Source organism: Mycetomoellerius zeteki, unplaced genomic scaffold (assembly GCF_001594055.1).
Source record: "Mycetomoellerius zeteki isolate Tzet28-1 unplaced genomic scaffold, Tzet1.0 scaffold94, whole genome shotgun sequence".
In the NCBI taxonomy this organism is placed as follows: Eukaryota; Metazoa; Arthropoda; class Insecta; order Hymenoptera; family Formicidae; genus Mycetomoellerius; species Mycetomoellerius zeteki.
Window position 1 is genome coordinate 917,835 of NW_017257979.1, and position 14,781 is coordinate 932,615.

General features: G+C 38.1%; 1 protein-coding gene across 1 annotated transcript in view; it reads right to left on the bottom strand.

Moving 5' to 3' along the window:
* Positions 1–1,750, bottom strand: part of LOC108730586 (neurexin-2-like) — an 82,367-nt gene extending 80,617 nt beyond the window's left edge. Inside the window, exon 1 of the mRNA XM_018460362.1 lies at positions 652–1,750. Within this exon, the coding sequence (XP_018315864.1) occupies positions 652–1,254 (603 nt within the window). The 5' untranslated portion in view covers positions 1,255–1,750. The remainder of the gene's footprint in view (positions 1–651) is intronic.
* Between the last annotated feature and the right edge of the window lie 13,031 nt (positions 1,751–14,781).

Sequence of the window (14,781 nt, forward strand, 5' to 3'; positions counted from 1 at the left end):
TCATTTTGACGTCAAACTGATGATAAAAATGACGTCAGTTTACCTGGAAGCGAATCAGCCAATAGTGAAGAACGTAAGGCATTAACGTAAGCAATAGTAAATTCAAAATGTTGACTTATTTATTGCTTAAGTTTTTCTGTGTGCTATTGGCTTAATTGCGCCGGTATTAGGATGTGTGATCTATTAAATTGGACTATCCAATAACTCATGATTGGCACCCTCCCAATTTACCGGCGACTTTCAATCAGCGAACGATCCTTTTCTTTATTTCGGTCACATATATTACGGTAATATCCACCTCTTCACGAAAAAAATTAAATCATATATGATAAATTACGAGCGATTAAGGAAATAATAAAAACAAGATATGAACGCAACGGCAATTTTGTACATAATATTAATATTATTATCATTTCAAATTATTATCATTAATTATGTCACGGTTTGATACGAGATTTGTACAAAAAGAGTCATCAGCTTGACATTGTGAACGTACCGTGGAAAATTCGCAAAGATAGCACGAATGATCTACGTTTAGAATTGTACATATTTCCGTACAATTTCAGTAAAATATTTTCCGATTTAAACAAATCGAGAAGCTAACATTGTCGAACGAAGTAGATACAAAAATGGGTAGTACTGTACGCTTACCTTGACATCCCGACTCTTCATCTCCTGCCTTCTGGGCACAGTATTTTCCCCGTCGGCATACACGAGATTCCTAATAAATCCATTGAATCTTGGTTCGAATATGACGCTAGGCAGCGCCAACAGCGTCAGCTTGCTGTTGTACCAGCTAGGCATACCGCCCACGTAGACGTCCGAGTTCCCGGCAAGCTTGCCGAATTCGAACTCCTTGCCGCGCGACGTCGAGACCGCGCCGATACCGTCCACAGTTAGGGTAGTGTTCTCGTTACACCTGGTGATCTGTACCTTGTGCCAGTGGCCGTCGCCGAGGTCGTGGCCAACCGTGACAATCTGCGCCCCGCCGCCAAGATTGTACCTCAGTCTGAGAGCGCTCTCGACCAGTTTGACCTCGAAGAAGTCGTAAGTGCCGCCGTCGTCCGTGTAGAGCAGCAGCCCGTTACCCTGCTCGGTCTTGAACTCGAACTCGAGGGTGCCGTTCAGGCCGGCGTTCCATTTGCGAAATTGTGCATAGCTCGTCGCGGAACCCTCCAGTAGGAAACAACGGGCTACCTGGCAGGCGAGCAGCACCGCCAGTAAAAGCGGCGCCGGCAAAAGCGTGGGACGCATGATTCACTCTTGGACTGGATCTCCCGCTAGATTCTGTTCATTCGCTCAGTCGGGTCGTTCTCGTGTGACGAAGAACGTCACGCGCTCATACGCATCTCGCGTGGGCGCTCGAAGCGTGGGTACGTGATGCTGGCCACGTTGCACCACCCGGTTGCATCCGTGAACACGTGAGCACGCACGCGCGAATCGTGCGTGGGTTCGGTGTGATATGCGATTTTGTGATCGTACGCGTTGGTCGTGCGTACTCGTCTATATCTCTCTTTTTCTCTCTTTTGCCGTGTAAATTATCCTTAAAGTGCCTTCGATTGACTGTTTCTTGAGTTCTCGTGAGATCTTACTGAACAAACTTGTCGAGCGAGAAAGTCGTTTCCAATATCGTCTCGAAAAATTAATGAACTTTAATAGTGATTGGACACGTTTCGTTCCAAATTGCTACTTATCTCAGTTATTCAATTTTAAGCCTCCTTTTGAGAAAGTTACAACGATAAATGCTTATGAAAACTTTGGTAGTAATTATTCGTAAAATGATACCCTTTTTTAAATCTTATCTCAAATAGAATTATTTTAGTTAGCATGAAATTCGTTCATTATTTTCATAAAAGTCGATATTTCTGGATATGTCTTCAATTTCAAGTTCAGTCTGTTAATTGGACGCATCAAGATTCGTAAATTACCTCCCGAGTTCACTCTAAAAACACTGAAAACGCAATGAGAGAATCCACAATATTTGTGTCTCTTTAACGCGCGTATAATGTACACCAATCGATTGACAACGAAAGGTTTCTCGAGGGATAAGCGCCTTTCAATTACGTTTATTATATGTACAATTTAAACCGGAGATTGAGACTAGAATGGCGGTACTTTCCTCTTAGATTTAGTACTTAATACGCCATTCAATTACAGTAAAGTTCAATCTCCTTGTACCAGCATTATATTTTTACAGAAAATCAATCAATATCAATCACAGTCACTAAAGTATGTTCGATGAAGCAGAAGAAATATCGACGTTTTGCTCAGATGTCTCACAGAGCGCGACTTTCTTTCTTTACAATCCGTCACAAGACACATCTAATGCCTTTTCTCGTTCCCTCTAAGATTCTGGTTTTTGAAAAGATGACCAGTTATTTCTTCGGACTCATTCCACTGGTAGACTGTCAGTAACATCGAAGCACAAGGAGCAAAGAAGTTAACTCTTCAGAAATCAATGACAAAATAAATTACGTATATACATTGTTTGCTGAGAGAGTCTTTTAATTGCGCATTTGAATCTAGACTCGGCAATCTCTACCGAGAAGAAGATATGGAAAATTCAATAATTGTCAAAAGATCGTTGGTACGACTTTCTTGCTGTTTCTCCGAGCTTCCGTATCTTAAAGAATCCTTAGATAGATTGCGTATAACAATGCAGGGACGACTGTCACGATGTGTCGAGATATCGAGACTTCGCGTCGAGGATGCCTAAGTCGCGATCTAAACCTCGAGAGTCACCTCGTAACGCTTCGCGTCGATGACACACTTTCACCGCGGCTCTTTCGGCGGGATACACGTCTCGGAATTGCTCGCGGAATGGCTCGAGCAAGTCAATCCGAATCGCGTGGAACGTCACCTGATTTCGCGCTTCATCCCCGGCACCGAAGGTCAACCGGGATGGAGAGAGAGCGGGTCCCTGCGACGAGCGACACGACCTCGACCTAATCACGCGATGAGCACTTTCACCACACACCAGGCTCTGTCCCTCCCTCTCCGCTGTCCGCGACGCAGAATCGCGAGAGATGCCGGGGGATGATCACTCGGCACGTTCGCGACGTCGCCGTTTTCCCCGTGGCGAGCTCGTGGTGGCGTTTCAATGGCGCCGACAGAGCACAGCACGGATCTTGCACGTCGGGTCGAGTCAGACGACTACGCTACTTGCTCGCGGTTCACTCTCGAGTCAGCCATCCGTTCGTATCGCGATCGATCCGGCCGCGCGCTCCATTTTTCCTTCTCTCTCCCTCTCCCTCTCTCCCTCTCTCTCCCTCTCTCTCTCTCTCTCTCTCTCTCTCTATCTCTCGTGCGCGTTCGCTCTTTCTCTCGCCACCCGGAAGCGAAATCGAACGTACACGTCGGAATAACGCGCGCGAACCACGTACAATCCCGTTCACCGTTTCTTGTCGTGGCTGCTGGTCGCGATCAGTAGACCGTTTCCCGGAGATGGATCGACCCTCTCGACGGCTCCCGGCTTGATACTAGCCTGGCGAGACGAAGCGATACTCGGTCGAGACGCTCGCTGCCGACGACGATGGTGCGACGCCCCCGGCATGACGCCGACGCCGACGCCGACGACGACGTCGACGCCGACGCCTCGCGCCGTTCCTCTGCGCAGCCGCGCGTCGAGGGAGAAGACCGGAGGAGAAACAGAGGGTTACGGTGGTGCGAGAGGGTTGTTCTTCGTCGGTGCCTGTCTGTCTGTCCGTTGTTGTATAACGCTAGGAGTCTAGGACGCAGGTGAGGGCGCGGAGAAATGAAGGAATGTGGTGGTGCGTACCTATTAGGGCCGGAAGGGGTTGCGCTCTCAGATTTGCTCCTCCAGCGAGAACATTAGCAACGAGAAGCGCGGAAAAATTGTTGAACAACCCTTCGATCTGAAAGTGAAAGAAATTCTTAATGAGCGAAGCGCGTTCCTAGGACCGCTGATCCACCTGAGAAACGTTTTATAGATCATCGATCGATACCGACAGAATGATTGATGGAGAAATGCGATCATGACACTTTCGTGTTGTAAATTTGTTAATCACGTCGAATATCCAAATTTGAATATTTTTATCAAAAAGAGAGTTATGTGAAAGTTCTTGGAAAAAGACATTTTATATATTTATATCTGTTTTTTTTTTCTCGGAAATAGAATACAATGTTTTTTACTGTCTTCTATTAAGAGATGTAAGATATGAAAGAGAAAGAACTATGTCAAAACAGTATGGTATAAATACAATTATTATTCAGAGTTTTCCGTACACGTATATCCATTTGTAAAATGAATGAGAAACATTATACATAAAACAACTATTTTGTTGAAAGAATACTGCGATATTTCCTGCTTCACTGACTTTATTTGTGCTTTATTTTAATGTAACTCGAATATACATTCAACAAGGTTTCGAAAATATGAGCAGAATAATGAAAAGTTTTTGATAATCTAATATTATTTTAATAATATATCTTTATAACTGAATCTCGTAAGAAGAAATAAAGTTCCATTTTTATTCGTGTAAATCCGGGACACATTAGTCCTCGATTTACGCTATTAATTCAATATTTAACGAAACGAGAAATTGGATCGCTCGCATCGATTAAGTAAGCGAAAGATGGAATGGCATGGAACATGACGGAAGCAGAAAGAGGATTGGTGGCGGTGCGAGAAATTTGGCTGCTAAAATAAAAGAAATAGTCACTGAGCAAGAAGATGTTGCCCGAAGGTATCGCATAAAGGTGGTTCCCCGAGTGGTAGAGAGATAGGTGTAGATGTCAATCTAAAGGTGAAAAAGCGCGCGACTCGATGCTGAGAAAGCATCGTGTGTCTGTTCGGCAGAAAGCGTCGATTCGTAAGGACGATACAACACGAATCGGAAGATGGTGAACGGCGATTTCGTCTGGTCAGAAATTCGAGGAGCCGTCGAGTGCTTTCGACGTCGACCCGAGTCTGCGATTTTTCCATCGCGTTGCGAAAACTCAGCTCGTATAAAATATACAGTTCGCGCGCTTATTATCAACCTTGCGAAATGTATCTAATAACGTTGTAAAAAATAAGAATATATAACAATTTTAAGTGAAAACTAGCCTGATAAGAATAAATCAAATAAGAGAAAGAATCTTATATTCGGTCAAAGCGAAGCTTAATAATATTCATGAGTGAATTTGCAAATACATTTTTCAATTTTTTGAACTGCACTGATTCGGTTTGTCAAACTTGAAATCATAAACTGAAGATAAAAATACACAAATTATATTGATCGACAATTTAATAACGATGCTAATAAGCATTTTAAAACATTACAATGAACTTATTACGAAAAATATCATTTCAACCAGGATCTGAACCTGGAACCTCTCGACTTTTTTCGAACGTTTTATCAATTCAACGTTATCATTTGTGATATTTTTTGTAATAAGTTTTTTCCTGTGTTTTAAGATACTTATTAGCTTTATTATTGAATTGACGATTATTATTATTTGTGATGTTATTTTCAGTTTCAATTTATGATTGCAATTCTAGTTCGACAAACCAAATCAGAGTGCAGTTTATAGAACTGAAAAATAGATTCGTGCATATGAATATTATTAAACATCAAAATCCACTTTAACCAAATAAAAGATGTATAACCGTAATTATCGATATCTTTTGTCGATCTTCCTTTTCCAAAAAGCTTCTTAATTAATTAATACTGCAGATTAATAATTCTATTACTTCTATCATTTAGACTCGCAGAGAATCGATGATGGTGAAAATACCGAAGCCTTAAAAGAAGGGAAATAGATCATATATCAATTATGATAGTTGATTATCATTAACGCTAATTTAATGCTCGTATGTCTCGAGATAATAGCTCCCATTAGTCTGTGTCGTTCGGTATAATTAACACTTTGAATCCAGTGGGGGTACACTCCAAATCCCACCGTGATGTTAAACGCTCTCCGGATTCGAAGTATTAACCAACGTATATGGATATATGTATATTAATATTGCATCTGTATAAATCGGGAATGCAGTGTATCGAGGACCGATACATTTATCGCCGAGTTTTTGCTGACAAAGATGATAAAATCACGTATAGTACCATTTATTTCCAAGCTCGCCGTAATTCTTTTAAAATCACTCATCGACCTAATCGATATGTCGTTATTGTTGACTCGTCGACGATATATTAGTCCCGCGAGAATAATTAGATTGTTAGATCAAGACGGCATGGACCTTTAAGTCATCTACACGTAAGATGAATCGTTGCTCACGCGTCTCTTTCCCATATTTTATCCGTCGGACAGTGTCCACCATATTGATGGATCGCAGTAAACCGTCCTCTAAATCCTGTCCAAGTAGGTCGATCCAACGGATGTGTTTACCTGATAGCTCGCGGTACTTTGGAAAACGCTGCAAGACAGAAAGACCGCTCACGCTCGAGTTGCAAAAGTTTTCGTCGAATGTACGCCGACATCCCCGGGCCGTCTCGCATTGGAAAATATGTCCCGATTGTGACTCCCGAGTTTCGTCCGTTGTGCTCGTACCGGGTGGTCAGATAGAAACGTCAGATTCAACAAGGCACATAGATTACACATATCGTTGGTATGCGCAGCATAGATGAAATTCCAAGAAATAGCTGTAGGAATACAATGAAAAATGTGTAAAAACTTTTATTCGAAACATTCCTTCGATCGCAAAACCATTCTTTATATACTAACGTATAATCGAAGTATTGCTAAAAGCAAAAATTTTCTATTATTTTTCTGGTATTACTATTGATATATAAAATTGATTATTAGAATTGATATAGCATTACAACAGCCAAACGTACGTCTGCTGTAGAAAACTATAAAAAAAGCCTGTTTTATCTCTCTCTTTACAGAAATTTAATATTGGAAGGTAGTGATTAATTACTTATTTTGTGTATTAAAAGCACTGTTATTCATTACTTTTAAAGATCCAAATAAATAATTTCTAGTATTAAATTGGATTCTTTAACAGTCTTGTTAGCATCACATTAGTGATTTATCGGAGGAAAAAGTCAATATGAAATGCTAGCAAGAAACAGGCCTTCTATATACTATCTCTTATTCTAGATTTGACTATTGCGATACTTAGTCTATTCTATCTTCTAGAATTATATCTTCAATTTAAGTTAATTTTATTTATTGGACAAAAAATATATTTTTTATTTGAATAAATAATATTTTAAGCTATAAAATACATTATTAAATATAAAAAATTTTTTTTCAAATAAATATGCAATTTTTTTAATAAATATATTTTTTTTCGTAAATACCAATAATATTTTTTTACAAACATTCAATTGGTTTCAGATTAACGCGAACACTTCCGAGTCGCGTTAAATTTTTTTTGAATTTCCATTTGTTCACCCGATATACGAAGCACATGCATACGTGCGGAATAGAATCGAAAATGCTAAGAAACTTCGACGATAACGCAGGACAATATGTAAGGACGCGTCTCTCCGCATTTCCAACAAATATCGACCCATACCTGACCCATCTTCCCGGTTCAGTTACAAAATTTTGCAAAAAAATTTGTCGTAAGAAACTACAAAAAAACCCTCTCAAACTGTGTCAAGCGAGTACAACGGATGTTTATTATTTTTTTCTTCTGCATTGTTTACGGAAAGTATCACTGCGCAATTTGTTTGCCGACCAAAATAAAGAGTGTGCAAGTGTGTACGTTTTTATCTGTTCCGACCATTTGTTTTAATCTCGTAATGCGTGTTTTCGCGCAACGTTGACGAAATATCGTTTCATGAAATGAACGCTATCGATCTCGCAAATATTTTCGTTGTTGAAGTAAACGTAGAGAAGATAAGGTTTTTAAAGTTGTGATACTTAGATATTCCATATTACAGCTTTTAAACATTTTTGAAAAAAAATTTACAGAAGTTTTTGAGGAAAAAATATAAGCAATAAGTAAATAGTATAAATTTCAAGAACAACTCAATAGGAAGATTATTCAATTTTTATATTATTTAGAAAATATATTTGCTTTCATATTATATATACTTAATATAATAGCTAAATGCATTAACCAAATCGAATGTAGAGAAAGAAAGATAGTAAAAGTTTTATATTACACAATTATTCAAATTACAACAATTTTATAATTTTACAAAAGTTTATATTACTTATGTAAATCTAATATAATTATATAATACAGATAAAAAACACTTGTCAAAAGCTTTTGTTGGGTTAAATTTCATCTGGAAAGGTAACACAAGTACGGTTTTCCCTGCTTTAATATTGTCGCGTTTCTTTATTAGTAAGTACGCACAAAAGAAAACTCGTGCCAGAGAGAAATCTTGGCAGTTTTATATCCAGAACAACTATCATAATGCGAGGAACGCTGGCAGCGAAAATGACTTTAATCCTTCTTAGCCAAGCCCTCCGCATTTCTGACCCGTGACTTACCTATACTACTGAATCCCTTTTAAAAGGTCGCGAACGATGATCTTATGTGACAAAACTAATTAGGCAATTAGTCAAATCGTTCACAATCAAAACATCACTTTAAATTCATTACTCCGTACGTGCCCTTTAAAAATATGCGTGCAATTTGTTTCGCTCGTGAGACATCGAGGCGCGGGCCCCATTATTATCTCCGCCATTCGAAGTCGCTCGCGCTCACGGCGACAATATAATTACTACGTCCCACGCGGTCACGTAGCTGTGTAATTAACCTACAACCGACAACGCCATTCCCGCGAAATGGAAGAAATTTAAATACCAATAACCCAGAACGCGCGCGCGATATGGTCTTGGAGGCGACGGGCGCAGAACAATTCTTGACGGTCCTAACGAGAGTGCCAGATGCTCTGGAAAGCTTCATCAGAACCGCCCTGGAAACGACACTTTATTTTTCCCTTTTTCGCACAACTCCTCTTTGTCGTTCAACTCTAGTCTGATGTTTTTCGATGATGAATCATTGTTGTTGGCAATCATAAATTTCTCGTATGCTTGATAGCAGTGAAAAGTTAAAATTCTTGTACGCCATTATATGATCATGTTTTGCATCTGACGCGCTTAGGTATATTATTCAGAATCTATATTTACAAAGGACAGTCGGCGAATTAACTCGCAAACCAGTGGCGCGAAACAATAATCAATATATTAGTGCAGGAATTAATTAACATTGACAGAGAAATTATAATATCTCCCTGTCGTCACAGAGTGTATCGCAAATGAATCGTCGTTATTAATTGCATCAGGTTTAATTAATTGATGTTCACTCCAATGGATCGAAGTTCGTATCGCGCGATTTTTACTCCGAGATAATAGAAGAGGAAGGGAAAAGTAGGACGTTCCCTTATCCGCTTTTAATCTATGATTGAACGCGGTTGTAAACACATTTTTTCGGATTTCCGAGTGAGCTGCATATGTATACTATGCGCGCGTATTATCTGCATACGTATCGCTGGTATCGCGTGTACGAGTCTGTTTTGCAGGAATTATTTTCAGCGTTAAAGATAGCACACGCTCACACAGTGCAGTGTGGCGCGTCGAAATTTTAAAACCGACCGCAATATCGTTAGTTGAATACAAAAATCACCGGTCCGCAATTTCGCAATTATTATTTAAATTGACAGAAAGTATCCTGCTTTTAATCTGTCACCGCGGACAAATTTTGTCGAATATATGAGTAATATTTTATACGGAAAAAAGCAATAAATAAGTCTCGAAACACATCATATTTTGGATGGACAGATTTTATAATGATACAATTCCATAAGGTTTATCTATTTATTCTTTCGATATACACAATACATGAAAACAAATAATTTAACAAAAAAGAGATGTTAATAATTGCTTATTAATCTTATAAAATCTAAATTAATCCCTTTTCGGCACTCGATCTCCAGATCTCGGTATCGGCTGCACTAATTTTATTCGGACTGGTCGCAATCGAAAGATACCGATGACATTATATAGTAAAAGTATTTTTAGATTTTTGATTGCGATTTTAGTTTTTCTGAGAAATTTTAATCTAAAGTTTATTGATGTCAAAACTCCAGATAAAGCTAGTGGTAGCTTCGCGAATTTGACAATGACTCGAACATACACGCAATGACGTTCACACATCAAGCGGTCAAGAGGCCCCGCTTTATATTTTTATGCGCTTGGCGTCCAGGCGCTTGATAATTGCATAATAAAGTAATGATTAGGAGCACAATTTTTATAGTTATTATTTTATAGCTATAATATTAGTATTAATAATTATATTTATAGTTTTATATTAAACAAAATTTCTACCGGAAAAAATATAGATGTAAATATAATTATTATTACTAATATTGTAGCAGTAATAACTACAAAAATGTAGCTCCTTCAACCATCTGGAGATATGGTAGTGTCTCAGCGCTAACTATTTTACTATATTATAGTTATAAATGTCAGAAAATTTTCTCTCCACATGCAGTACTGCCAAATTTTTATCATTTATTTATGTCCTTTGAACGAATCTCTGTCGTAAGTTTTCTCAACGGCGCCAAAATACTCGTTGTGAGAAAGTAAATTATAGGAAGAGATGTGCCAACAGCTATACTTTCGAAATTTACCCGACGCCCTGACACGCGTATAAGAGGAGTCGGTGTGGCATTATTCGCAGTCATCGATTCCCCTCACGATACCGAGAAAATGAGAAATTGAAAGGATGGGTCAATGATATGCGTTCCTGTCGCGTGGTTTCGACAGGAACTATTTCCCTAGTCTCTCCCCATCCTCTTTCTCGTTCTACATCCGCATCCTAAAGCTATCGTTCCGCTGTGCTGCTTCCATTTATTTCTCGCTATTCAAACCGGGGCGGTTACGTTTTATCACGGTTGATAAAATAAGTCGCATGACGTACAAAATGTTGCTAAAATTCTTAAGCGGATTCTCTCATTCGCGATTATGGTAATGTGATAGCTATTAACATATTGGCATTCTCGAAATAACTATTGTTTTCGTTGAGGAAAAGAGGCAAACTATTGCTTCATCGATTCAATGATACGCCTGGAAAGTTAGTCCATGAATTTTGGTAACACCCTGTATAACACCCTCGGCGTGGCAATGCAACGGGAAACGGGATCGTCGACCTCGTGAAGTTTTGCGAAAGTCGGTTGCGGTCGGCGGAGCGCAATAATTGCGGCCCGCCCGTCGAGACGAGCATAGATGCAGATGCGAGCAATCATACGGGGATTTATTAGTTTTCTATAAGATCGAGAGAAAAAAAACAATATATATTGCGACCGCGAAATGCCATGAAATGTCAACTAAAGAATCTTGCGACCTGCCGAACTGCAAAACGAGAAATGAAAATCCCCGTCGCCACGAGTTACGAAATGGAGAATTTGAGAGATGGCTGGCAACCATCGATATTTTACCGAATCAGTTCGGTACGGTTAAAATTTTCTCATATCTTTTTTTTATACATTTCATTAATATATGCAAAATTTCTGCGTAAAAGAAATAATTACAGACGTGTGTGTGTGTGTGTGTGTGTAAAAGATGGAAGTATTTTTTCCAATTTAAATAGCCTATATCTTCAAAATTTACGACGTTCAATTTTAACTAAAGAACAATAGTTATTTGGATTTTCGTACACACACGAATAAATTTCTTGCACTGATAATTTACAACACGCATGGATAATTAATATAATAAAATATTTCTCGAGTATTTCGTGGAATGAAAAAAAAAAACGATACCGTAATTAACAGCGAACTACAAAGAATAAAGTGCGGTTACATTCACACTCCCTTATAAATCTTCCGATTTTAATGAGTTCTTTTAAATAGGATCGTTAGACCGGCGGTACCGAGAGTTTAACAAAATTTATGGTATCCGTTGAGGGTTGCGGAAGACGAGAGGGGTATACACACAAAGGGAGCGCAAAGAAATCGGAAGCCCGAAACGAACAACGTTTCCCTCTCGCGTTGTTCCTGGCGATGGAACCTATCGCAAAGGCAATTCGGTGTATTCACGGTCGCTTCCACCGCTAGTTAACCATTGTAACATCCGCGAGAGGGGAATACGTTGTTACACCCCCGACCGCATCCGCACGAACATTCAATCCGCACGCGAAACTTTTCGCGTACCGAACGATCGGACCCTCGAACTCTGCGTAATTCAATTGAAACTGTATAGTCGCGATCGAACTGTGTAGTCCCGCAATGGCTTGTTGTCGATTAAAAAAGTGGAATGGGAAAGAATAGAACGAGGGAGACAAAGAGAGAGAGAGGGGGGAGAGGGAGGGAAGATAGGATGAAAAAGACAAAAACGAGAAGGATGCGCAACGAAAATCGTAACGAAAAACTTGCCGCCCCCATATCACCGTCAAGGGCGGACCGGAAAACTCGTTCGGTTGAGAAAAGCGATTCGGGATCAAGTTTTTCGTATCGAATCGATACTTTCGCGACGTAAGATAATGTCCTCATTCGTTTTAATAGCACGAATTGTCAGCAGGACCGAGAAATCGACATCGAAGGCGAAAAATCGTTAATCAAACCGTGATGCTAAGTTTTTATTTCGATGTGACATTTGTTTTTGCGCTACGTGCTTCCCGCGCGTTTTCTATCTCCACCAGTACGAAATCAGATAAGTGAAAAAAAAAAGGACATGTTTATCATAGCGTGACGTGGTGCAATGTGGATACACATTCGGGGGAAAAAATTACATTAACGATATATTCCGGATATTTCATGCTCGTCCACTTCAGATTCGAAATTGAAAACCGATTATTAACCGATAAAAACAACTTTTGTTACGATCTTCTATACAGCTCGTTTCCGTGCTCCGGATTCTTTGAATATTTTCACGATGAATTCTTGAAATATATTCGACAAGAACCATTATCCAACAAATGGATAATGGAAAAACTGAGGCGAGAAAAAAGCGGAGAAATTCTAAAAAGAAAAGAGACATGATCGCTGTAATTGGGTTACTCCGAACATTGTAGATTTCATTACATTGCACTGCTATGCTGCTATGCTTTATCGGAACGTGCATATCAATGATGAGTTTTAAAAATAACAGTGCGACAGAAACAAAATATAAATTTTCATTTTGCATTTCGCTAGCAATGCAATCCTAGTGTCACAAATAAATCCCCACACGGAGAAAATCTACAGACATAATAAAGCTCCGAATATTATTATATTTGTAGTACACAAATATTCGTATAAATATGCCGTTAAAACGAACATAAATAGACTCTGCAATCCCGACGGTATAATATATTCTTACATGGTTACGTGGAGCCCTGTATAATTATAATCAGCGAGATTCAAGATACGTGTACGATCAAACAATAATAAAATCATGCCTGCGATATAACCTTCGCTCTTTTCACATTTTCGTCTCCGCACTAAATGCAGTTCTCTTGTTTCAATATTAATCAATTAAAGAGGTCAGCTTTAAATATGAAGAATTTTCATATAAGTTCGGTCACGGCAAAATCTCCGATTTAAATATTAAATATCTATCATTTTTTTGGAGATATCTAAAAATGTGGCATTATATATTCCTCTGACAAACTTTAATACATTTAAAAATGATATACTACAATAAATATATGGGAGAGAAAAATCATTCTTAATTTATTGTATGTAGAATAATTTTAGTCGAGATATATTATATAATTTCAGACATTTTTCGAATAACCTTTTTTAAACAATATTCAATTATCTTTCTTTATAAGATTTTAATATAATACGTAAAAATTAGATTACTAGAATTCTATAGAAACTAAGAATTCTACAGGAAAATCATTTGTTAAAATTATTTTATTTATAATAAAATTGTTGTTTTAAAATATGATTATTAATGAATTACAAATCGAAGTTTATTCATAATTATATAATTAATTTATTAATAAATTAAATAGAAATGTCTCGTCTGAACAAATTTTCGATTGCACCGATCAACTGGTGCCTTTTTACAATGCGTAATCATGAATTTTTTAGTGGGGATGGATAATTATACATCCGTATTCAACGTGGCGTGCACGGCTGACTTTGAAATCGCACGAAATACGTATCGTTCACTTCGATCGCGTGATGGAAAAAATGTACGATAATCCGTGATTCCACTTTTGTTACTACTTTGGCTTAACTGTACATCATGCCTCAGCTGACTCTCCAATTTTTCAAAATGCGATAACACAGGTTATCGCATTCGCACATGCAAGACGATCAAGACGAATTTCAAAAAGTATAATAATTAAAATTGCTATTACTGAGATCGTTGCATTTCGATTGAAATATATGGAACGATTTTTGACAAGTCATTTAAAACGTCACTTATCGAGTTATATTTAAATTTCTACACGAAAAGAATAGTTCTGCTAAAGTATTTAAAAATTTACCTTATAGATACACTTCTGAAAATAGTTTTGTTGAAATATCAAAATAATTATGTAGGATGCTCAAGCAGATTGCTAGAATATTTTTTGCAGCATTGCTCATCATCCTTAAGTTTCCTACATAATTTTTGATGGTCCAACGAAATTATTTCCAGACAAAATTATTTTCTACATCTCGCTAAATTTTTAACATTCCTAGCAACTGAAGTCTTTGAAGGTACTATCGATATTTTTATTTTGAATTTTGATAGACAAATTTAAATCTGTAAAAAATAAATAAAATACAATCTAAATTTGACGGTAAATATTTGTTGTTGAAGCTTTTAGAAATATATCAGAATTTTTTAGAAATATATCAGATTTTTATGTAATCCAGAACAATAAAAAATTTTCTCTATTTCTCGAAGTCTTCTATTACTGACGGAGCTAAAATTCATGGT